Raw genomic sequence first — 26,983 nt, 5'->3', positions numbered from 1 at the left:
TTCCTCAAATGGAAACTCAGTCAGTGTTTCATCTCTTCCTGTAAAATTGAGGGTGCTCACGATCGTCACGTTTCACAACTTGTATCCCCTATCCAGCACAGGGTATATGAATCTCGGGCGTGCACTGTTTCTTCATGATCTGATTTCTGATGTCGAGATTGACATCTGTGCTCATATCTTTCATATCCTTCGTAAAACTGTTCTATGAACCGAATCAAGGATGTGCATCCCATTTTGCTGACTCATCTCACGGATTCTGAAGCGTAAAGGGCTCTATCCGTTTGAGAATGAATTTCCCTGCACAAAACCATGTCCAATCAACATGCGCACATTCAATGCTAGCATTGGTCATAGCAAGAAGGGAATCAAAACAGAAGCTTCCACGTCTCACAGTGGCTCACGCTCCAGTTCACTTCCCGTTGACGAGAAGCTAGACTCTATTGTAGCTTCTGTTCATGAACTGAGTTCCAATATGTCCGACCTTACTTCCATCTTGAATCATCTCAGCATTCGATGGGATACGAAGTTCACTTCGATTCAAACTCAATTGGATGAAATTCAAAGAAAGCTAGAAGATAATGACGACTAGCTATTCCATGACAAAAAGGGGAAGATGCTGTTGGCAGGGGGAGAACTCAACGAAAGGGGCAAATTTCAGCTAATAGACTTTTGTTTACTATTTTTGTCTATCTTTAGTTGTTACCATATTTCTGTATCCATCTTATATCATTCAGCACTTTATGTTGTTGTTGTTGTTTTTGTACCCATGTTGCTTATGTAAGTTTTAAGGGTTTGTTTATGCACGTTTGTAGGCCTTTGTGGTTTGTGCCATGCTTTATGCAGCCTTTGTGCTTTGGTATATCAGTACTTCCAATTAAATGTCTTGCATTTTCTTCTAAGTACTGTCACTCTTTTGCCCTTATAGGATTTTTTCTAGATGCACATACTTCGTGTACTGTGCATTGGTTGAGTGTTGGTCATTCAAGCAATTTACCTTGTGTTTATTGTTTTGAATGTCCGGATGTTCATTCCAAGTGTGAATGAGCATTATGATCACTTGGCTATAGTGATTACCTTTATTGGTCTTGCCATGGTTTACTGCTTTATTCCATTGTGCATGATCGCATTGTGCTTGCTCCATATGCATTACAAGTTTATGTATACAATAAACATATTGTGTTGTTGTGTTTCAGGAGTTACTTGTTCTTATGGTTCTAAAGTTTCGCAGATTCTAGAGTTAGGTGTGAGTGAGTTTTCCAACTGTTCCCAACTCACGCATTAATTCTAGAGTTTGTTTTAGGGTTTTGTCACGGAATAGCTAAAGGGTGAGATTGTAAGGTTGAAATTTATCAACCATCTAGTTGGCTTTATTCCATGCCAATTTGCTTGTAATCTAAGCACTTAATAACCTTGTATTTAGGTGGGATATTGTAAGGGTAGTGTGTGAGAAGTTGTGAAGAAAAGCTCAAGTATGTGCAAAGAAGCAGAGCTTCGCGGCTAGGACTCGCGGGTGGTTCGCAGCTGCAAGTCGCCAACTTCAGGCACGTGAGATGCACGCAGGGAAGCTGAAGGGTCGCGCCAGCTGTCGCACTACAGGACAAAAGTCCCAAGCTGGCCAGGCCGTTATGTCGTGACTTGATTTCGCGACTTGGACAAGCCGCAAGACCAAATTGCCAATTTACCTTGTTTGGCAAAAATATGTCTCTTCGTATTCTCATCTCACCTCACTATATATAGACCCTTATACCCACTAAATGTAGAGAGCTTCAAGAGAGAATTTTGTGAGAGAAAACCCTAGAGAAAAACAAGATTGCCTCATCCCCAATCTTCATCTAAGAAACTCTACAAATTCCTCTACTCTCTTCCTCTCCATTGTCATACCCTTGAGAGGTCTTTTACCAAATCCTTATCTCACCACACCCACGTCTGTGAGAAGGTTTATTTGGTGCTGAGGGAAGCAGTTTGAAAGGAACCAATATACATTGGTTGATGCTATGGTCAAGTAGCAGAATCCGGGAAGCTAAAGAAGAAATAGGTTCGGCGTAACCTCGTTGAAACAAGAAGCTTGGAGGGCTTAGGTGCCTGGGTAGATTAGGCTTGGAGGGTCTTCTGCTGTTCATGTATCCCAACTACATTCTTTAGTGGATTTTATCACCGCTTGGAGGGCGGCGGAGAGGTTTTACGCTGAGAACTTCGGTTTCCTCTTCGATAACACATCGTGTGTTGTCCGTGTGTTTGCATCGTTCTTCCCTTTATCTTTGCCTTATATTTACTGCTGTGGATGTGTTTATATTTGGCTTAGATTGTCTATCAATTCTGTTATTGGCTTATTATCATGTTCCGCACATTAATTGTTTGATATAAAGCTTGAATTGGTATTTTTATAATTTGGGGTCTAAACGTTCAAGGGTGTTTCATACCCATATTGAACTTTCAATTTTAAGTGAAGAGGTTTGCAGGAGAGATGCGAATATAAACAATGCACAAGATCAAGCTTTTGTCATGGAGAACAAGAGCAGAGGTAGAAGCAGAGGACTTAACGATCAAAAATTAAATGGTAGGTCACAATCAAGAGATAGATCTCAATTCAAGGAAACTATAGAATGCTTCCATTGTGGGAAAAATGGCCACTTAAGAAAAGATTGTTGGCATTAGAATGAAGTACAAGATAAAGGAAAATATGAAAAGAACAATAGTGAGAAAAATACTATAGTTGCTGTGGTTGCTGAGGATGTTATGGTGCTCTTTATTGAAGAACAAAAGTGTGAGCATGTTGCTAATGATGATGTTGAGTGGATTGTTGATTCTGCAGCCCCCTACCATATTATCCCTACAAAGGGGTTGTTTACCACATACAAAGTAGGAGACTTTGGTACAGCAAAGATAAGTAATTCTAATTACTCAAAAATTGTGAGAATTGATGATGTGTGCATCAAAACAAATGTAGATAGCACTGTGATATTGAAGGATGTGTGACATGTTCCAGACTTAAGGATGAAAGTGTTTTCTACATTGACTATGGATTGAGTTGGTTATTGTAACTACCTTGGTAATGGAAGATGGAAACTCACTAAGGGGCCATTGGTTGTTGCAAGAGGACATACATGTTGCGGTATGTATATGACTCAAGTAAAGATCTATAAGAAGAAGTTCAATGAGATTAAAGATTTTGAGAAGACTCCAAACATGAGTGTTGGGATTAATGGTGTTGAAATCAAGAGGGTGAAATTCTCATTGCCTAATAGTGCTTCAGAAGAGGAGCTGGCAGGTGATGATGAATATGAAGATGCTAAGGCTACATGGGATGATAATGAAGTGAAAGATCCAAGAGGTCTTAAGCAAGGGGAGCAATATCCTCCACTAGAGATTGTTGAACCTCATGAGAAGAGGATTGCTAGAGAACATCAAATTGTTAGTTTCAAGAATAATTAGGCTTCTGATGAGGTGGAGCCAAGGGATTGGATTAAGGATATCCAAGATGAGATGAATTCTTTGAGAATGAAAGGTACTGACATTGATGAGGTGTTCTTAATGTTGGTGAAGATAATGAAGAAGGTCAAGCTTGAAGTCGACTTGATCAACATGGATTTGAACTGAAGAACTAGATTGAAGATCTCCTTCTATTGGTGGGCTAGAGGAGGAGATTGCTGGGTGTATAAAGCATGTGGTCCAACCCACAAAGCAAAAACCAACCCACAAAGCAAAAACCCACATATGGGCTTGTATTATTATTCCGTGGCTAGCTAGTATTCCTAGTCCAAGTGGATTTAGTATTTGTGTGTTACTAGGGGTTTATGGCTAGGGTTATTTAAATAAGGATTATATGTGATTTTGAGGGCGCTGCATAAGAAAAAGAAAGAGTGTGCTGCATATTGAAGAATAGAGAAAAAGGATTGCCGCCTTTGAGAAAGATAATTTGTGTGTGTGAAAGCAAAGAAAAATGAGAGAGATTTTCTTCTTTAGCCATGAGGCATACACAAGAATTATTATAATTGATTTAATAATAGTGAAATTATTTGAAATTTGTCCCATAGTTTTTTCCTTCAAAGAAAAAGGTTTTTCCACGTAAATATTTGTGTTCTTGTGTGTGATTACTATTTTGAATTGATAATTTTTTTTTTTTGATAATATTATTCGGGACTCAACAATTATATATATATATATATATATAAGAAAAATTTTTTTTTTTTCTTTTTTTTTTTTGACGTCTTTTAAAAGGATCAATAATATCATTACAAGTGTATTTTTATTGAATCAAATTGCTAAAATTAGTATACTTATATGGGAAATGTTAATGAATGTTGTAAGGGCATTGGTTTAAGAACTATTACCCTAAAATGACACCTATTATCATGAACCTATTTAATCCCCCAGCTATAAAAACAACTATAATTCAATTATCTATTTATTTGTAGTAAGCATTATTTTTTTGTGGGAGAATTTTTTGAGTAGACTATAAAAGTCAGCGGACTATTCAGCTATTAGCTAGTAATGTAGACAAGGATATATGGTCACCGTAGTTTCTTGAAAATGACCATGTCTGCACACTACGTTCACATATGAATAGTCCAACTAGGAAACCTCATACATCACTGTAGCCCTCTCCCTTGTTTGCATTGCTTTTGCTTTTATCTATAAATAATTACAATACGAATTGATGGAACGAAATTAAACCAATAATGAATGAGAAATGAACTTTTCAAATTTTATTTTTTGCCTTTAGAAATAATTAAACCAATAATAAATGAGAAATGGACCAGTAATTAAACCAATTAGAATGAGAAATGAACAACTTTTTTCCCCATTTTAGAAATGGACTAGTTAAATTAGTATTCAGTAAGATGTTTTTCATTTGGAAAGTGAAACTGCTCTCTATAGGAAAATGAAAATTGAAATACGAATTGTAATGGAAGTGAAAAGTGCTCTCTCTCTCTCTCTGTGGAATAAAAAATCCTCTTACCCACGAGTTTCTTCTTGTTTGATTTGGAAACTATAGTTATTTAATAAAGAGAAAAAAATATATATATGATAAGTTATAATTAGTAGAATGTAAAATAAAATTCTAATGGGTTTCAGTTAGCTTATCTAGTAAAATTTCTAGTCGTTGAATAAAAGATCGGGAGTTTGAATCCCACTTACGTAAAAAACTGATTGGTGTATTAATCCAATAAAAAAAAAGGAATCATTATAGAGTAAAATTCATAAATTTTTATTTTAAAAAAATCATAAATTGATTCTATGATATTTTTGTTAGGTGCATAAAGCATGTGGTCCAGTCCACAAAGCAAAATAACACATATGGGCTTGTATTATTACTTTGTGGCTAGCTAGTATTCCTAGTTCAAGTGGATTTAGTATTTGTGTGTTACTAGGGGTTTACGGCAAGGGTTATTTAAACAAGGATTATATGTGATTTTGAGGGTGCCGCATAAGAAAAAGAAAGAGTGTGCTGCATATTGAAGAATAAAAAATAAAAAAATAAAAAAAGGATTGCCGCCTTTGAGAAAAATAATTTGTGTGTGAGAGAGTAAAGAAAAATAAGAGAGATTTTTTTTTCTTTAGCCATGAGGCATACACAAGAGTTATTGTAATTGATTTGATAATAGTGAAATTATTCGGAGTTTGTTATGTGGTTTTCCCCTTCAAAGAAAAAAGGTTTCCACGTAAATATTTGTGTTTTTATGTGTGATTGCTATTTTGAATTGATACTTTTTTATATAATATTATTTAGGACCCAACAAGTGGTATCAGAGCTAAGGTTAGAGTGGAAGCAATGGTCGAAGAAGAAGGCAAGGTTTAGGAATTAAGAAATTTGATAGAACAAACTTCGCATATTGGAAAATGCAGATTGAAGATTATCTCTATGGGAAGAATTTGCATCTGCCTCTTTTGGGGACGAAACCTGAAACTATGAAAAATGAAAACTGAAACCTTCTTGATAAATAGGTATTGGGAGTTATTCGATTAACTCTGTCAAGATCAGATACAGATAATGTTGTGAAAGAAAAGACCACAGTGGATTTGATGAAAGCTTTGTCTAGCATGTATGAAAAGCTATCAGCTAACAAGAAGGTGTATCTGATGAAGAAGTTATTTAATCTGAAGAAGGCAAAAGACACTCCTGTAGCGCAGCATCTGAATGAGTTTAATACAATCACAAATCAATTATTCACAGTGGAAATTGAATTTGATGATGAGGTTTGTGCATTGATTCTTTTGGTTTCTTTACCAAACCACTAAGAAGCCATGAGAATAGCGGTGAGTAATTCTGCAGAGAAAAGCAAACTCAAATATGATGATATTCGAGATTTGATTTTAAATGAAGAGGTTCGCAGGAGAGATGCGAATATAAACAATGCACAAGATCAAGCTTTTGTCACGGAGAACAAGAGCAAAGGTAGAAGTAGAGGACTTAACGATCAGAAATTAAATGGTAGGTCACAATTAAGAGATAGATCTTAGGTCAAGGAAACTAGAGAATGCTTCCATTGTGGGAAAAATGGCCACTTAAGAAGAGATTGTTGGCATTGAAATAAAGTACAAGATAAAGGAAAATATGAAAAGAACAATAGTGAGAAAAATACTATAGTTGCTGTGGTTGCTGAGGATGTTACGGTGCTCTTTATTGAAGAGCAAAAGTGTGAGCATGTAGCTAATGATGATGTTGAGTGGATTGTTGATTCTGCAGCCCCCCACCATATTATCCCTACAAAGTGGTTGTTTACCACATATCAAGCAGGAGACTTTGGTACAGCGAAGATGAGTAATTCTAGTTACTCAAAAATTGTGGGAATTGGTGACGTGTGCATCAAAACAAATGTTGATAGCACTGTGATATTGAAGGATGTGCGACATGTTCCAGACTTAAGGATGAAAGTGTTTCTACATTGACTATGGATTGAGTTGGTTATGTAACTACCTTGGTAATGGAAGATGGAGACTCACTAAGGGGCCATTGGTTGTTGCAAGAGGACATACATGTTGCGGTATGTACATGACTCAAGTAAAGATCTATAAGAAAAAGTTCAATGAGATTAAAGATTTTGAGAAGACTCCAAAGATGAGTGTTGGGATTAATGGTGTTGAAATCAAGAAGGTGAAATTCTCATTACCTAATAGTGCTTCAGAAGAGGAGCTGGCAGGTGATGAAGAATATGAAGATGCTAAGGCTACATGGGATGATAATGAAGTGAAAGATCCTAGAGGTCTTAAGCAGGGGGAGCAATATCCTCTACTAGAGATTGTTGAACCTCATGAGAAGAGGATTGCTAGAGAACATCAAATTGTTAGTTTCAAGAATAATTAGGCTTCTGATGAGGTGGAGCCAAGGGATTGGATTAAGGATATCCAAGATGAGATGAATTCTTTGAGAATGAAAGGTACTGACATTGATAAGGTGTTCTCAATGTTGGTGAAGATAATGAAGAAGGTCAAGCTTGAAGTCGACTTGATTGACATGGATCTGAACTGAAGAACTAGATTGAAGATCTCCTCCTATTGGTGGGCTAGAGGAGGAGATTGTTGGGTGTATAAAGCATGTGGTCCAGCCCACAAAGCAAAAACCCACATATGGGCTTGTATTATTATTTCGTGCCTAGTTAGTATTCCTAGTCCAAGTGGATTTAGTTTTTGTGTGTTACTAGGGGTTTGTGGCTAGGGTTATTTAAATAAGGATTATATGTGATTTTGAGGGTGCTGCATAAGAAAAAGAAAGAGTGTACCGCATATTGAAGAATAGAGAAAAAGGATTGCCGCCTTTGAGAAAGATAATTTGTGTGTGTGAAAGCAAAGAAAAATGAGAGAGATTTTTTTCTTTAGTCGTGAGGCATACACAAGAATTATTGTAATTGATTTAATAATAGTGAAATTATTTGAAGTTTGTCCTGTAGTGTTTTCCTTCAAAGAAAAAGGTTTTTCCACGTAAATATTTGTGTTCTTGTGTGTGATTACTATTTTGAATTGATAATTTTTTTTGATAATATTATTTGGGACCCAACAATTATATATATATATAAGAAAACAAATGAGGAGAGAGAAAACAAATGCTCTTAAATTAAGTTAAATGATATGGTAGTTGACTCTTTCTAACCATCAGATTTCTCATAAATCTACAGTGTATAGAAGGTGTAACTCTTGTTGAGTTACACCAGAGTTACTAACTCGGTTAGTTTGTTTAGACCCTTGTAAACTCAAATTGTTTAACCTAATTAATTAGTCAAGTAGTTACTTAGGTTAATTATTTAGATCTAGGTTAACCTCAAGCAATCATATCACAAAGTGCAAAAACATATAGAAGATAGTGATATGATGATTTAGGAAAACTGATGCAACCAATAATTTCAAAGTAAAAAACCTGGGAAGGATTGAACATAACTATCCTCAAGTAAACAAATTCACTATTAATATAATGACAGTTTTATATTAGATTTTCTCCATAAAATCTAAAGCTACCTCTTGTTGTACTTACTCACATAACCACATGCAGTTTCGAATCTACGAACTCTTCTAATTGAATCTGTTGAACACAAACACCCACGTTTGTGACTTTGAGATCCCACTCAAAGGTTTTAGATCATCGTCAGTAATTCATTCTTCTGTGGCAACTTTTCTCCACCAGTTCTTGATTGTAGATCTAGCTTCAGTAGATGCTTGTTGAGTTAGAAAGCTACAGAAACCCCATAAATCTCACAGGAGAAACTCAAAAAACTTCTAAGAACTTCTAAAACATATTTAGGGTTTTTTCTTTTATACTAGATAGTGTAGGACACAAACCCTAAACGTTTTCGCGAGCTTTGGGTCTGATTTAAAATCTACAGAATACGACATTCGATCAGTCAAGTCTTTCTTTTGATTGGTCGAGTTTCACAAATTTTGAACTTTTCTTTTTGCAACTTGACTGTTCTTGAATCTTGACTTGTACACACTTGAGCAATGTCTAACATATAATCTAGACATGTTTTTGTTTTCGGTATGCCAACATACATAAATTTAGAATCTAAACATTTAACCTAAATATTTAGAACCTACCGAACTCTATTGTAAGAATAAGCCTCCACCACTTATTGCAAAGTCCAAACGATGTCAGCTCAAACTCACAATTAGAGAAACAAATTAAACACTTGTAATCACCTTATTTAATAGGTTGTTAAAGTAGTTATTTCTCCCGCCAATTTTTCTCTGCACTCTGTTATTATAACTGTAAATAAAATCTCTTTTTCTTTTTTTCTTTCATTCTTGTAATCTTCAATTCACATCAATGTGAAAAAACAATTCAATCTTTTCAGTTTTCCTTCTCTCTTTTAAGCTTTGCGTGTAAACTCTTTCACTTTCACCGCACCAATGGGCTCGAATTCATGTTCTTCTTCTTCTTCTTCTCCAAATCCTAAGAAATTGAAATTCAGACTCAGTCCCTTCCTCTGCTTCTTATTCTTATTCTTATTCCTCAACGTCCCTACCGCCACAGCTTTTTTCCGAAACCCATTTCGGAAACCTGAAATCTCTTACTCCCAGCACTGCAATGACGTCGTTCCTGAGCCCCCTTTATCCTCCTACAATGTCCCTGTTTCCCACTCCAACGATTTCCTCAGCTTCCAATTCGCATTTTTCTCCGGCGGCGTCGGAATCTTCAACCGAACCTCTGAGTCCGGGATATCTCTCTCCTTCAACCCCTCATATATCAAAAACACCACCTCCCACGGCGTTCACAAGGTCAAAGCCACCCTGAACATTCGAGACCCGTGGAAGCAATCTGTTTTCGGCCGGCGGCGTTTGATTAGTGTTAGGTATCGGGAAGACGATTCTGTGTTTTCGGTTAATGGGTATTGGTCAGAATCTTCTGGGAAGCTTTGTATGGTCGGATCAGGGAAGAGTTATGTTGGTTCGTTTAGTTCAAAATATCCAGATGTTGTTCTTAAGCTTAATTATTCAAAAAATAATAGCATTTATGGTAGTTTGATTGGTGGAACATTAGAATGTTTGCATATGAAAAATGATTATAATTACTTTGAACCGATTCTGATATTGGGTTTGTCACAAAATCCAGATTATGAATATGCAAAGGTGGATAAGAGTGATTGTTTGAGTGGGCAGAAAGGTGGTGGAGATATTAATTTGTCTCCCAGCAAATTGGACCGTGGTGTTTGTTTCTTTTTTGGTGACCGGACTGGTGTTCATGAATTGGAATATTGGAGTGATTGTGGTAGTGTGAATTGCAATCCTTTGCGTGGGAGTATTGATTATTTGCCTTATTATATTGCTTATCGTGGGGTTAGGTGTGACCAGCGCAGCAGAAAGATACAGTTGTTGTTGGGTTTTCCCAATCCTAATGATATGGAATCTGATTTTCCCAGTCCTAATGCAACATTAATTGCTGAGGGTGCTTGGGATGAGAATGAGAATAAGTTTTGTGGTGTTGCGTGCAGAATTTTGGCTAATGCTTCTGTTGGAGATTGCTCAATTGGGTTTAGTTTAAGATTTCCGGCGGTAATGTCATTAAGGAATTGGGGTAGTATGGTGGGGGAAATTTGGAGCAAGAAAGATGTGAAGGATTCAGGTTACTTTGGAAGATTTGGGTTTCAGAATTGGGTAGGAGCGATTGACCCCCAAGGTCTTAGATATGAGTATACTAAGCTTGAGGCTGTAAGAAATTCTTGTGCACAAGGGAAGGAAATTGTTAGGGGCACGGGAAAGTCTTATCCTGATGGGTTTTCCCTGGACATGGGATTTGGTTTGTTGGTGAGGAACACTGAAGGAAAGGTAGCATCGGGTTTCTTAAGGCCACAATTTGTGGGAGATGTGATTTATGTACATCAGGATGAGCTGAAAAGTAACCATAGCAGAATGCTGAATATGAGTTACAAGATAACCTTCTTGTTTGAGGCTGATGGTTTATCCAAATTAGTCATTATATCTGCTGAAGGAATATAAGATAGGGATATTGGTCTCCTGTGCATGATAGGATGTCGGCATCTTGATTTTGAATCACATGATCGAAATTCAATAAAAAATGGTTCAGTGGACTGTGAAACAAGGATTACTGTTCAATTCCCTCCACTGCATGCAGAGCAGGCTGAAATTGCTAAGGGAACTATTGAAAGCAGGCGATCAAAGTCAGATCCTCTTTACTTTCAACCTCTTCAACTGTCTTCAAATTCGATGACCACTACCCAAGCTAAAAAATCCATTTGGAAAATGAATTTGGGGATTACCATGGTTGTGATTTGTTGTGGTGGTCTGCTATTTGGTGTGCTATTTAAAGACCGCTGCATTCTTCCCAAGAGGTTTAGAGACAGTTCTAAATACGAGGAAGTACCTGTTATTGGCAATGACAAATTGTAAGGGAGCTTATTCAATTAATACTTGTACAAGAATTGCTACTGCATATTCAATTTACTGCGCAAAAGTGAATTTAAGCTTTGGGTTGTATAACTGCAATAACAATTTAATGATCCAGCACATGACATTGATAATATAGGAATTGGACTCCATCGTTCACCACAAAGTAGCTATGGCCTATTTACTCTCTTTTGGTTCATTGGCATTGCATCAAAAAAAAAAAAAACCATAGCACCAGAAATTCATACTTTCAATATTCTTCTTTTTAGCAAGTAATGTCACCCATATTTCATTGCTTTCTTACTACTATTACTGTCATATTGTGATTTGTTTTCTCATTTTTGAATATCAGGAATACTATGACTTTCTATAATAAAAAGAAATGTATACCTTCATTTTGCGTTGCTATCTAGCACACAACAATTGTATTGAATGCTTTATTTCTGAACGAAATGGACTATCCTTTGGAACTGACTTGAGCAACTTGTGAAAAGAAGTAATGGTAACCATTGAAAAACAGGAAAATACCTCACAAAAGGCATCAATCTGTCAGTAACTATTCATTTTGTGTATCGCACTTGAACAGTTCCAAAAATTTCTGCGGATCTGATCTTGTGTTTTCTATTTTTTAAACTTATTTTTTGGATGGGCTGCATTGTCATTTTCTGCTGGGTTCAGTTTGAATGCAAGGCTTGATTCTATATTTGCTGCTGATGTAATCATTACACTTTGTCTTGATTAATGAAATATTTTTGTTCATCAAAATTCAATCTGTCCAATATTGTTAAATGTCTCACAAATTGACAAAAGGCATCAAATATCCTTGTTTACATCCTTGTGGCCTAGGATATTCCAGAATAGGATTTATTGTTAAAGGTATAAAATAACAATTGTACGAAATTATCAGAGGAATCTGTCAGTATTTGTTAGTTGCCATTCCAGAGTTGCAAATGCATCTTACTTTGTGTTTGAATATTGCAATTTCTTCATGTTCCAGAAACTATATTTTATGCGTTACCACTATCATAGTGATGTCTGAATATTGCAAGTTCTTCTTATTGCCTTTCTAGAGTTACCACTATGAAAGTGTTGTTGTCTATGCTTTAATTTTGGAGAGCATGCCTTGGGAGGTACTGTGCTGCACAAGATACTGGATCAACACATCACTGCTACTAGAACTCTGTACTTTTCTACACAATTGCTTATCTCGTATTGGCCTAAAGATGAGTTAAGCAATTTTTTAGGCAATTACTTGAAGATATGGTTAATCTTTATTTATTTGCCAATAAAACATAAGAAAATGAAAAATATATTACTGGAACTTTAAATAAATGATGTAGTAATTACAGAAACCGTATGTGGCACTACTAGAAATGGTAAAATTAACCATCTTGTTCCAAAGTAGTGGATTTGGGATAAGGAAAAGGTGGAATCAATTTCACATCGACCCCGAACCAAATTTCATTAGGTAGCATATTCTACTATGACATTAATCTATGAAATTTGCTACAAAGTGACCAATTTATGGTAACAACAATAGAGAAGGATAGTTTTTAGAAAGTACACTTTACACAGCGAAAATAACTACCCTTGAATGGAAGATAAAGCTATCTAATATATTAATTTGAATTGATAAAATTGTCTAGAATATTAATGTTAACATTCACAAGATTTTTCTCACCACCTAAAGACACACTACTTTGTGTCTCTGTGTCTTCTCCTTTCCTTGTCATACTCCTTACAGGTGAAATCAAGGGTCTTTTTTGCACATGACCAGAAAGTCCAGATGACTTTCTCACAAATTTCAAATTCTATTTTCTTAAGCTTTCTCATCTTGCCATTCAGGATCTCAACAATCTATTCCTTTGGACATGATGAACATATAACATGCGACCCAACATTCAATTCCACAAAGCATAAAAGATTAAAAGGATGAATAAATTACTTGATGAAGGAACATTGTTAGAACACAAAGCTCTGGCTGAATAGTAAATGATCTTGTTTTTGGGATCACTCCCTCCACTGCATTCATGTTGATATTGGCATAAGCCTTTGTTGAATGTCCAAAAACTTCTTCAGAGAGTTGCTATTCAGTGATAAAAAAAGAAAAAGAAAAAAAGACATAATTTAACACCAAACGAACAGTTGTTTTTCATGAGACTGAACTCAACATCATCCAACAATTTTTGCAACTAGTTTTTTTTTTTTTTTTTTTCCAATTAGAGCATTATCCAGGATTAAGGTTACAAATATGAAGTTGAACCACACCAGCACTATAACAATATTCATGCCTCCTTTTTAACGACAATGCTATCATCTAATGTTTTTCATTATCTAATCTTAGATTAAACCAAAAATTGTATAGAGTATTAAATAACAAAATAAATAATAAACAATTTTACAAATTATAGAAATTCTAAAACTTTTTGAAACTTTGGTAATAAACTTTTGCTTAAATCAATTGTGCTAGTTATTTTAATGTTCTTAAAGTATGTTACATGACATAAAGGGGAAATTTTTTGAAAAGATATTAATTTAAAAAGAAATGGGTCTACCTTTTTTTTTTTCTTTTTTTGGGAGGAGAAAATGGTGTCCACTTGGTACGATCACAATATGTAAGATACAATTTAATTATATAACATATGATATAATTTGGATATGAACTTATATAGTTTGAAATTCAATTAAGAATATTTTGGTAAAAATGATTAAATGATTGGTTGTTATATATATATATATATATTTTTTTTTTTTTTTGTTGGAGAAAGAAGTAAGTAAGATTGGTTGTTATATAACTTCACTATTACTATATAGTGTACTATATGTTTTCTAGTTTCTTGTGGAAGGATTGACTTTTTTGTTTTTTTGTTTTTTGTTTTTGGATAGGTTTTTAATATATATTAAAATTTTCCAATAAAAAACATATATTTAAATTCATCTTTTTTTAATTTTAGTTAATGGAAACTCATTAAAAATGTGATTTAAAACAAATTTCAAACTTCATAATTCATGATTTTGATTTAAACTTTTTAAAATTTTAAAGTTTAATTTGAAACTACTCCAAACTATAAAAATAAATAAATACTTGTCACATTTATCTGTATATATTAAGATGATTCAGAAAGGGGTATGTTTGGTAACTGTTTTTTCCCTTATTTTTTATTTTAAAAAACAATTTTCTTTTTTTGAGACTAAAAAACTTTTTTGGCAATACAAAATGGACAGAAAACAAAAACTGTTCTCAAAATTCAATTTCTGAAGGAAACTGAAAACATGCAAAATGCTATTTTTAGTTTTTAATTTTTAAAAGTCAATGAAAATTCACACTTAATTTAGTGAATTTGTCTCCTTTAATGAGTTAGCATTAGAGTTCAAATCTTAGTAGCAACATATTTTAGTATTTTTTTTTTCTTCAAAAAACTATCTTTTTAATTTCAACTAACCAAACATGTTTTTTATTTCAAAAATACAAGAAATTTGTTTTCTCTTTATATTCCCAAAAACAAGTTTTTGAAAATAGAAAACAAAAACTATTACCATACATGACCTTAGTTATTGTTTTTTTTTTTTACTATAAAAAACACTCCTCATTTAATTAATCTAAACCAATTAAAATGAGGTTAAAATGGTAAATTCTCTCCTAAATAAATTCCTACCCACGTTGAAACACTACTTCTACTTCTACGGTGAAATACTATCTCGTGTTCTTTTTTTTTAAAAAAAAAAACTACCCGGCCACCCAAAAAACACTCCCTAAACACAAAAACAATCCCCACGTTCATAAAATAATAATAATAATAACAATAACTAGTCGCTAACCCATGCGATGCACGTGAAAATTTTTAGTTTATATTGAATATTTATTTATGGTAGTTTAAAATTTATTTCAAATCATCATTTCATTTTATTTTGGTTGGAATAACTTATATAATTAAATGAAATGCTTACAAATAAGAGATGACATTAATAATATACTATATATAGTTAGTGATAAATGATAATTCAAGATATCATTCAAATATGACAATTTTTTTTGTTTTAAAAAAGAACAATATTAATGCATTGAAACACAAAATACTATATTGTCCAATAGATATTACAACTTTAAAAATAAAACATGAGTAGTTATTTTTAATGGACTGGGGTAATAGTACAACTTTTTATAGAAAAAAAAATCTGATTTAAAATTTTTTGGAGTAACATTGCAGTAAAAATGCCGAAAGGAAGCCAGGAATTCCACTGAAAAATGCCACAAATACATTCGGGTGTATTTATTTATTTATTATTTTTTTTTTTTTGAGCAGGTACATCACTGTTTAGTAGAAGAACCAATTACGAAGTAGTCTAACATCATTAAGGAAGGATGTGTCCAATGCTCAAATTGGTAGGTCCAACTAACTTTACTTCATCTACTAGACTTTTAAATTCACTCTACCTTAACTGCTTGAAGCCCCAAATCCACAGAGGCCATGTACACCCTTCAACAGGCTATCTAGACTGATTACTTCTCTAAGCTTCCATATATTCCATAGCAAGTGTATAGGTTGTTTGCGCCAAATCCACTACTAACTTCAGAGTTTCATCCACATGCCCTTGGTTCCAATTTGACCATAATAGCCAACCTCCACCACAACTAATACAATCAACTGGATTGGTTAAAACAATATATCAAATACTGGGAATATAAAAATACAAAACTTGGTATTATGTATATGATACCATCGAAAGATTTAAATATCATTGCAGGCTTCCTGAATTTCACCCATCACAAAAGTCATGGCTTACATCAAATTGGCCTTTGAAAAAGCCGACCCTTTACGTCACACAAAAATGACATTGAGAAAATAAGGCCAACAAATACATCTCACCCTGATTAAATCAACAACACATCATCATATTCCCTACTTATCTTCCTCCTTACCACTCCCCATGTATTATGACTTCTAGAACAACAACAAAAAATCACTTACAAATTTTATCAAATAGCTTGTGGTAAGAAAAACAAACACCAACATCAATATAACCAAGGGTTGTTTTTTCTCTCAAGGCCTGTGCAAGCTCCTTTGTTCCAAAAAATTGAAAACATAAAATGAGGTTTTTGTAGGTACCTATGTATTTTTGATACCACATAAACAGGCAAGTTTGGTTATGAAGTTAAAAGATTTCATGTACATACTCCAATTAAAAGGTACTATGACACCACATACACAGGCAAGTTCGGTTATGAAGTCAAAAGATTAAAAATTTGTAATATGCCTTTTGATTTTGCATAATGATAGAGGTATTCATTAAAGTTTGCTATTTGTTAAGTCTCTCTCAACCATCTCTTTGAATCTCTACCTCAAATTTATAATATCTAATACCATGCCCATCTTGCATAATCATATATAACTCTCAAACAACTATACTAACCAACCCCAACATTCAAAAAAAATTCCCACAGAATCCAAAATAGCAGCAGCCCCAACATAACATTTCGTAGGCTATCATATAAGAAGACGACAATAACACTATAGATCAAACCATAGCCTTTTGTAATTTCTTCTAGCTGAATTCTTTTAAAGAGAGAACAAAAGGCACATTACAAATGAATTTGAGAACAATCACTTGCGCATTCCAAACATGTTCAAGAAATACCACAAATGAATTGGCAAAGAAGAATCAGAGAACAAACACCTGAGCATCTATCAAAAACATGTTCAGCAATCTCAAACAACTATACTAACCAACCCCAACCTTCAAAAAAAATTCCCACAGAATCCAAAATAGCGGCAACCCTAACATAACATTCCATAGGCTATCATATAAGAAGACCCAGAGATAATAATAATTTATAAAAAGGGGAAACCAATGTAAATGAAGACAACAATAACACTATATACCAAACCAAAACAAACCCAGAATTGAAATCAAATAGAAAATCCCAGGAAACCAAAAATCCAATAAAAAGGGAAAAAGAAAATCCAACCAATGTAAAATGAAGATGAGAAAAACACTATATATCAACTAAAACAAACCAAAATTAAAACCAAATAGAAGAATCCCAAGAAACCAAAAATCCAATAAAATTTGCATACAAAAAAAAGGGAAAAAGAAAATCTAATAACAAAAATTTCATGATTCTTCTTTGCCATATATTTGACAACAAAGGAAGAAGGAGATAAAATGGAAATCTTCAAAAAAAAAAAAAAAAAAACTTAAATCCAGAGCAACCCACAGCCACAAACTAACAAAATTACATGAAAAATTGAAGCGGATAGAGAGAGAGAAACATATAGAAATTAAGGAGAGTTAAAAACATGTTTAATTACCTCAAAATAATTTGCCGACATAGAATATGATGGGCTAGATTGAGCGACGATGGAGAGGCAAAGAGAAATCGATGCAGTGGCTGTGATCCATGGTGGCGGCAGCGGCGGGAGGATCTGAGTTTTGGGGTGCCAACGTATATGAGAAACAGAGAGGTTGTGGGGTTTAGACGTGTATTAGGGTTCTAAATTGATGATTCTAATATAATATATATATAATAAAACGTTAAAAAGAATTATAAAAAAAAAAAAAAAAGGTGACATGAAGGCTGACGGGGGAGTTGTATTTGTATACTATTGGGAGAGTTAAATTGATAAATTATAATATAAAAAAACGTTAAAAAGAATAAAAGAAAGTAAAAAAAAAAAAAAAAAAAAAAAAAAAAAAAAAAAAAGGTAACGTGAAAAATTGTGGAGCTAGTAAAGTTTCGATATATATATATATATATATATTTTAGGTTTTATATCTTATATAGAATCCACCAGAAAAACAATAGACAAAAGTTTGAATTTTTATTAATATCAATAATATTGAAAAACGTATACAAACTTGGAGGCCTATTTAAGGGCTCCATAAAACTTGATGGACAAGAAAATATATTCTAAAATAAACCCTAATTAATACCTAACCATAATAGGAACAAAATTTGACCTAAAAAACATTAAAAGAACCTAAAAACAAGGAAATAAATCACCTAGACCTAAAATAACGTTTTTGCATAAAAATACCAAAATTAAATAATTACAAAATTAAATTGTAAACTCTATCCTACATCAACTTATCACAAAAATCATCATCTATATTTATTATTATTATATATATATATAATTGAAGCCTTTAAAGCTCCACAATTTTCCACGTCACCATTATATTCTTTTTCTTTTTATTCTAGGTTTTATATCTTCTTATATTTATTAGTGTTACAATAGTTTAGTTTAAATAAAACTCTATTAGATATATTTTGTTGGCCTCTCCAAAGCTTATCACATCATTATTATTATCTATATATAATATAAAATTGAAGATCAAAAATTAATTATAATTTTTTAAGATACCTCACGTTAGAATTAAAAAACAAAATGACTCACTTTAGGTCTCAAAAAAAAAAAAAAAAAACTCACATAACCCGTTAGAATTTTTTTTTTTTTTTAAGGACTCACAAAAAAAAAAAAACTTTAGGATCAAGAAAAAGAGAGAGAGACTCCTGGTAAGACTCTCTCTTCTCTCCTTAAAACCCTAGCAATTACCATCTCAAAACCTTAAACTCAACTTCACTTTAAGATTAAAAAATAAGAAGGAGAGAGACTCATGTAAAAAAAAAAAATGTAGGTTTTGTCTTTTTTATTTGCTTTCATATGTGCTTGAAATTTTCATTCTATCTTATTGTTTTATTATGTTTAGAATTGATTTTCTTCTAAGTATTTGGGTTAATCTCTATATTTTGATAGTGTTTTTATGGGTTTGGTTTTTGGGTTGAAATTCTAATAATTATTTTATATTGTATATGGCAGATGAAGCATCTCTATTTTTTGAAAAAAAATCAAAACTGCAACATATGTCTTCCAGCCCAAGGTGTGGTAAATTTTTATATGTTCTTGCTTTATTGAGAATTTTTATTTGGGTTCATGTGAATTTTTTTTTTTTTATTAAAGCTTTGATTTTTGGTTGATTAATTATTTGTTTGGATTAATTTCAATTAATTATTTGTTTGAATTCAATGTAAAAGATAATGAATTAGGTGTTATAAATTTGATAATGTTCCATGTTTTGAATTGTTTATATTGTTAAAACTCTTGGTAGGACTCTCTCTTCTCTCCTTAAAACCCTAGCAATTACCATCTCAAAACCCTAAACTTAACTTCACTTTAAAATTTTTTTTTAAAAAAAAAAAGAAGGAGAGAGACTCACGTAAAAAAAAAAAAAAAAAAAAAAAAAACGTAGGTTTTGTCTTTTTTATTTGCTTTCATATGTGCCTGAAATTTTCATTCTATCTTATTGTTTTGTTATGGTTAGAATTTATTTTCTTCTAAGTATTTGGGGATTTTATAAAATTTGGAAGTTTTAAGTTTTGGGGTTTTTGGTATTTATGTCTTAGTAGGTTGATCGTAATTCTTTACCTTATATGTTTTTGCTTTATTGAGAATTTTTATTTGAGTTCATGTGATTTTTTGGTTTCTTAATTAAAGTTTTGATTTTTGGTTGATTAATTATTTGTTTGGATTCAACATAAAAGATAATGGAATTATGTGTTATAAATTTAATAATGTTCCATGTTTTGAATTGTTTATATTGTTATTACTACAACTAAATAAGATTTGTTTTTATTTTTGTAGTTTATATCAGTTTTGAGTGTGTATATATATAACTTTTGGGAATTTTGCTTTATTAATTTAAGAATTGTAAATTACTTTGTAAGTTTTAGTAACTATGCACTTGCAATGAGACATTGACAATATAAGCATATATATATGGTATTAACATTTTAAAAATCTTTCTTACAACCCAATAACATTCTATGTTAGACAACACTTCTAAACTATAGAAAACATAGAAGTTAAATATTTATTCCCATTGTATTTTATTTAATTATGATAGATCTATTTTATTTTTTTAAGCGCTAACTAGCAAAATGTCTATAATATGTATATATTTAACCCAATTTTCTATTTCTAAATTTCTTAGATTTTATTATATCAATCTTTTTTTCTTTTAAATTCTCGGTGGGCAAATCAATGTCTTACTAATTCTTTTACCTTAACGTGATGTTGGCTAGTTGTCCTTTTATTTAACTATTCCGTGCATCGCACGAGTTAGCGACTATGGGATAGTTAGATAAAAGGACAATTAATCAGCATCACGTTAAGGTAAAAGAATTAGTGAGAGACTGATTTACCCACCAAGAATTTAAAAGAAAAAAAGATTGATATAATAAAATCTAAAAAATTTAAAATAGAAAATTGGGTTAATAATATGCATATTACAGACATTTTGCTAGTTAGCGTTTAAATAAAAAAAAAAGATCTATCATAATTAAATAAAATACAATGGGAAGAAATATTTAACTTCTATGCTTTTCTATAGTTTAGAAGTATTGTCTAACATAGAATGTTATTGGTTGTAAGAAATTTTTTTATAAAATGTTAATATCATATATATGTGCTTCTATTGTCAATGTCTCAATGCATGTGCATAGTTACTGAAACCTACAAAATAATTTACAATTCTTAAATTAATAAAGCAAAATTCCCAAAAGTTATATATAAACACACACTCAAAACTGATATAAACTACAAAGATAAAAACAAATCTTATTTAGTCGTAGTAATAAAAATATAAACAATTCAAAACATGGAACATTATCAAATTTATAACACCTAATTCCATTATCTTTTACATTGAATCCAAACAATAATTAATGGAAATTAATCCAAACAAATAATTAATCAACCAAAAATCAAAGTTTTAATTAAGAAAACAAAAAATCATATGAACCAAATAAAAATTCTCAATAAAGTAAGAACATATAAGGTAAAGAATTAAGATCAACCTACTGAGACGCAAATACCAAAAACCCGAAACTTAAACTTCCAAATTTTATAGAATCCTCAAATTCTACTTCAAAACCAAACAAAACCCTTCAAATTCAAAAAATTCATATATAATATACCAAATAAAAATTTACCACACCTTGGACTGGAAGACATAAGTTGCAGATTTGATTTTTCTCCAAAAAATAAAGATGCTTTATCTGCCATATACAATATAAAATAATTATTAGAAATTTCAACCCAAAAACCAAACTCATAAAAACACTATCAAAATATAGAGATTAACCCAAATACTTAGAAGAAAATCAATTCTAAACATAATAAAACAATAAGATAGAATGAAAATTTCAGGCACATATGAAAGCAAATAAAAAGACAAAACCTACGTTTTTTTTTTTTTTTTTTTTACGTGAGTCTCTCTCCTTCTTATTTTTTTAATCTTAAAGTGAAGTTAAGTTTAGGGTTTTAAGATGGTAATTGCTAGGGTTTTAAGGAGAGAAGAGAGAGTCCGACCAGGAGTCTCTCTTTTTTTCTTAATCCTAAAGTTTTTTTTTTTTTTTTGGTGAGTCCCTTTTTTTTTTTTAATTTTTTTATGAAATTCTAACATGTTATGTGAGTTTTTTTTTGAAACCTAATTTTTGTAATTATTTAATTTTGGTATTTTTATGCAAAAAACGTTATTTTAGGTTTAGGTGATTTATTTCCTTATTTTTAGGTTCTTTTAATGTTTTTTAGGTCAAATTTTGTTTATATTATGGTTAGGTATTAATTAGGGCTTATTTTAGAATATATTTTCTTATCTATAAAGTATAAACCTAAAATAAAAAGAATCTAAAAAAATAATGATAATGTAAAAATTATGAAATTTTAGAGGTTTTGATTTTTATATATATAGATATATAATAATAATAATAATAATATATATATATATATATATATATGAATCAAAACTTTTAAAATTTTCACAATTTTTCACATTAAGAATATTTATATAAATAATAATAATATATATATATTTTTCCACCAAATCCAAATTAAAACCCGATTCTTATTAAGATCCAACTAAATACCATCTCTGAAACAAAAAACCCTAAAAGTCCAAAACCAACCGTTCTCTCTGCCTCTCTAATAAGCCGTTCTCTCTGTATCCCTGGTAGTCCACCATAGCCATCTCTCCCACCCACGACTGAGCCGTTACCCATCATAGCCATCACAAAATCTCTAATGTCGCAGGCCCAGTTACGCAGGTGAGATGCTCTTAATATCATTTATCTAACCTTTCCTTCTCTCTTTCTCTTTCTAAATATTTGTTTTTTTAATGTTCATTGGCTTTGCTTCTTTTTGTTGATTCCTTGACTGAATTACTGTTGTTGCATAAGTAATATTTTGATTTTTTATTCAGTTCTTTTGCAAATACCGTTGTTGGGTATTGTTAGTTTTTTTTTTTTGGATTTAATTTTGTGAATTTATATCTGGGTTCATGTGGCTACCACTTAGAAACTTGATTTTAGTGTATAGTTTCTCTGTAGGCATTGATTTGTGAGCCTTTTAATTCTTGATACAAATTCGAAATTCATAAGGAATTTTAAATTCTGATTCTTTGGGATTGTGTATTTGAAATTTTAGTGGAAACAGAGCTATGGGTTTGAATTTTTTATGATTCATATGTCAGATATTGGGATTGGTATTGATGGTGAGATAGGTTGAGGAGAAAGAACAGAGTAGCCTTGCACCACCAGTCTGTCAGCAAAATCACTAGGGTAAATTGATTTCTTTCATTGTTCCCTTTCATTGTTTACTGTCACGCTACTGTTATTGCTCAATCTCTTCTTCACTGTCATGCTACTGTCTTTTTGGTTCCTTCCACTAATTTGATAGAAATATTGTTTTCCCATTGTATGTTTTGATTTAGACAACTTTAGTCAATTTTCCAAATTACACACCACATTTGCTTTGGCAATATAAAAACAAATGTTAGATATGTTGATGAGAAATATAAAAGCCATGGCAGAGTTGGGTTTCTGGCTTTAAATTATTCATGGCAGAATTTGATTGGTTATGTAGTTCCATATATTTAATACTCCTCAATTTTTTGTTCTACCTGTTTGTTGTGTTATTTGTTGCATTACAGGAACTGTTCAATTTGTCAATAGGATGTGTATTTCTGTTTTAAATTTATTTATTTTTTTATAATAACAAATGTTAATAACTAAGACATTGAAATTATGTGCACACCATGTGTTTGACAAAATGCCTTACTTACTCTTGCATTAGTTTATAGCCACTTTATGGTTTGTGACTCTTGGTTTTAGTTGCTATTGGTCATTGACTACTTTTTGTTACTTATCAATCATAAGTCATGATTATATGAAAAATGAGTAGAATTTATTTAATTCAGCAACCTACTTATTTTAAGAAAAGTGTTAATGTAATTTAAAAGTTACACTTATTAGGCCAAGAGCAGCAGCTTTTGTATTTAAATTTTTTGAGATTAGTGTGGAGCATTTCAGTTAAAAAGAAGCTTGGATCTGTCACAAACCAAAAAATATATTAATACATCAATAAAAAACTTTGGCTAAAAGCAGCTTTTGTGTTTTGATTTACCTAATTGTAAAAATTGGCTGTGTCATAACTAAACAACCATATCTTATAACAAATTGATGACATTTACTTGAATCTTCTTTGTTCATGAAGGTGGTAAATAATGAACTTTCTCTGTGATCATACTTGTGTTTTTTCTTAAATGGAGGAGGAACATTATAGAATGCAAAAAAAAAGGTGAATGTGCAGTGCATGATATTGCTCCAATATTTATGTTGACCCTAAATAATTAGGAGTTAAGTCTTAATTTTGGAACCTAAGAACCTGTTGTTGATGAGAAAAATAAACTAAAGAATTTGATGCTTGTGACTCTTGGAGAATATATTTCTGTACCTCTCTTTCTTTATAATTATTACTATAGCATTCATCTGATTGAAAAAACATAGTTTAGCTTAAGATTTTCTAATATTCATTCTTTTGATATTTGGGTGTTAATGAACAATTAGATTCTTGGACTGCACAAGATGCAGCTATTGTTAATGATACACCATATACTGAATATTTGCTTTCTACAAACACTGTAGTCTATGAGATCATATTAACTGCAATTTCATTCTCTAATTCATTATAAATTGTGTATGTGAATGTGAGGTCTTACCTTGGAAATTTTTATTGATTTTTTTGACCATTGGTTATGAGATTGATATTGAACTTGGACTTGGTTCTATCTATTTGGTGCATAATTTGTGAAGATAATTTCAAGCTTTGTGAATGAGGGGTTGGGAAACTGTGAAGTGGATCTGATTTGATTATGATTTATTTCATGGCGTGATTATGAATTTTAGTGTGATTTAAAGGTGACTTGGTGTTTTTTTATTGGTAATGAATTGTGAGTCTACAATTGTAAAGTCTCATTACATTAGAGTTTTGCTGATTTGATATGGCATTTTGTGGTGGGGTTGTTATTGAACATTGAATTTTGATATTCTTCTTTTGAGTTTTAATTTCTTGTTCTTTTTGATTATTTTCAGTTTAGTTGGATTTGAAGTTTCATAGGAAGGATTTTGTCTAGGTTTCAACAAAAAATGATTTCATGATAGTGGGACCAATAATTTTTTTTGGAAGAACAGTGGGCCCTTTTTTATTTAATTTTATTAAATTTGCTTGAATTATTTGAACATTTACCCCCAAAAAATCTCTTTAATTTTGCGTCTTCCTCATTTAATTTTTTTTAAAAAAAAGTTGTAGACTTGGAGTTGACCGTGGAAGGAGACTCATTTCTGACTCTCCCTCTTTGATTCCTTAATATTCAGAATCTAGACTCAGTATTTTGTTTGGTCTTCCTTTCCTTCTTTTTATTCTTCTTTTTCTTCTTTACTCCTTCATTTATTTTATTTATGAATTTCTAAATTTAAGATAATATTAAAATTAAATTACTTTTTACTTAAGTATGTCAAATAATAATAATAATAATAATAATAATAATTCAGTGTGAAACAATTAAATAGATCATTTACTTCACTATATATATACATATATGTACAGAAGGTCAATATCACTTAAAATTTACATAGACAATTGTTTTTCTTGGGCTGAATGAGATAGTTCACAATTGAATGAGTTTTACTATAGTTCACAAATGAGTGTTTTTTGGAACATGCGACTCCTACTGCCCAAGGTTTGAAGCCATGTCATATCTGTAATACAGTAAAGATAAAAAGCAAATGAGTGTTCCCAAGTAGATCAAAGATGACTTTTGTTAATCATGTGGAACTAACAAAAATGTGAAAACCATAAATGCAAGGTTCTAAACTGATCATTAATATATTAAAGGGAACAACAATAGTTAAGGCCACCATATGCCAGTCAAGTCTTCACAGTTTTGCTTTTGTTGGAGGATTGCTAGCAAGTCCACAAAATCAGGTTAAGGTAAAGGCAAAGGAATAGAAGTGAGCACACCAAATGAACATGAATGGATTTGGGTGTACATGGCATATGATTTAAGAAATTGTATATTAATTGCATACATAATGCTACCTTCAGCAAAATTGATGAAATAATGTAGTATGAAGTCCCATAAAATTGTGCCACTTCTTTTCTTAGGTTATTACAAGCAAGATTCCAACCATTGCCATTGCATAATTTTGATTTTATTAATCAGTTAGATGCAAGACCCTAATTGATAGTTTAAATTTTAAAGTTAAAACAAAAGAACATATTCAGTGACTATTACGAAGCAACAAAGGAAGAAGATACAAAAAGCACTTTAAAGTTTTTTTCCTCAATTTATTTGAAATATTGATTAAGTAGTTCTTTCAATTTGTGTTTCATACATTTTATGGATAGTTGAGGATATTAAAGATTTAATTCTTCATTTTATTTTAAACTTAAATTTGTGTTTAATACATTTGTGTTTCATTAAATTTATACACAATAGCGATGCACGGGTTAGCGACTAGTAATAATAAAAAACACTCCCCATGTTCAAATAACGCTTTATCAATTGTTTACCCACGTAACTTCTCACAAATACAAACTCTTCCCCATAGTTAAAACTCTTCCATGCATAACCTTTAAAAATTCAAGTGAAACAAAAAAACCTAATAAAAAAGAAACACACACTCTATCAATTATCTACCCACACTCCTATTGAAAAAAAAAATTCTATTAAAAAAAAAACACTCCCCACATTCATCAAAAAAAAAAAAAAAAAAAAAAATTATATATAAAAAATATTTTTTTTAGTTTAATACTATTATTTTTTTCTTAAAAATATATTTGCACACTCTGACTTAAATTTTACACACCCTTATTACAAGTATTTCCAACTCTAAGAATAAAATGTAAGTGTTTGTAAATTGTAAGTGTCATTATTTTTTTATAAATTTATATTATGTGTGTGAGTGTGTCTAATATTGATTGTATGCTTTACTTTTATTATAATATTATTTGTGTGAATTATGATGTGTGTGGATGTTTGTATGTACATTATAATATAAATATATATAATCTAATAATTAGGAAATAGATGTGGTTTGTTACGTTTGTGTATATTGTTATCATGTTATAATAACTTTTTGTTATAAACGTAGTAAAATTGAAGAAAAAAAAATGTAAAGTTAGTGATTGTCCAAGCATTTGATTAGTTAAGTAGACACTATTGTATAATTTTATGTAGGAATAAGTGTGGTTGTGTGCGTCAATAATTAATACAAAGCCAATGAGTTTAGTTTAGTCATTTAGTTTAAAAT

The 26,983-nt window shown here is 31.5% G+C and overlaps 2 protein-coding genes and 1 long non-coding RNA gene across 4 annotated transcripts in view; 2 read left to right on the top strand and 1 right to left on the bottom strand.

The window, feature by feature from the left end:
- Positions 1-9,339: 9,339 nt before the first annotated feature.
- Positions 9,340-10,926, top strand: LOC112002830 (uncharacterized). Its single transcript, XM_065772313.1, has one exon. It carries the CDS (start codon positions 9,340-9,342, stop codon positions 10,924-10,926), a length of 1,587 nt encoding a protein of 528 aa, XP_065628385.1.
- Positions 10,927-15,581: 4,655 nt separating this feature from the next.
- Positions 15,582-17,952, bottom strand: LOC136067036 (uncharacterized). Of its 2 annotated transcripts, none has more exons than XR_010628555.1 (2): positions 17,646-17,952; positions 15,582-16,395 (listed from the first exon to the last, which is right to left on the bottom strand). It is a non-coding gene; the product is annotated as an uncharacterized LOC136067036 (long non-coding RNA). The 2 variants fall into 2 exon arrangements; XR_010628556.1 differs by having other exon boundaries at positions 15,582-15,967.
- A 4,285-nt stretch (positions 17,953-22,237) lies between these two features.
- Positions 22,238-26,983, top strand: part of LOC136067055 (zinc finger CCCH domain-containing protein 1-like) — a 10,153-nt gene continuing 5,407 nt past the window's right edge. Inside the window, exons 1-2 of the mRNA XM_065772312.1 lie at positions 22,238-22,438; positions 22,864-22,951. The gene's annotated coding sequence lies outside the window, so the exon portion shown is untranslated. The remainder of the gene's footprint in view (positions 22,439-22,863; positions 22,952-26,983) is intronic.

This window comes from Quercus suber, unplaced genomic scaffold (assembly GCF_002906115.3).
Source record: "Quercus suber isolate HL8 unplaced genomic scaffold, Cork oak 2.0 scaffold_56, whole genome shotgun sequence".
Taxonomy (NCBI): domain Eukaryota; kingdom Viridiplantae; phylum Streptophyta; class Magnoliopsida; order Fagales; family Fagaceae; genus Quercus; species Quercus suber.
Note: the sequence above shows the minus strand (reverse complement) of the source record. Positions and strands in the feature narration are given on the sequence as shown.

What these genes read in the sequence shown, in the direction of transcription:
- LOC112002830 (XM_065772313.1), top strand. Translation starts at nt 9,340, where the DNA reads ATGGGCTCGAATTCATGTTCTTCTTCTTCTTCTTCTCCAAATCCTAAG.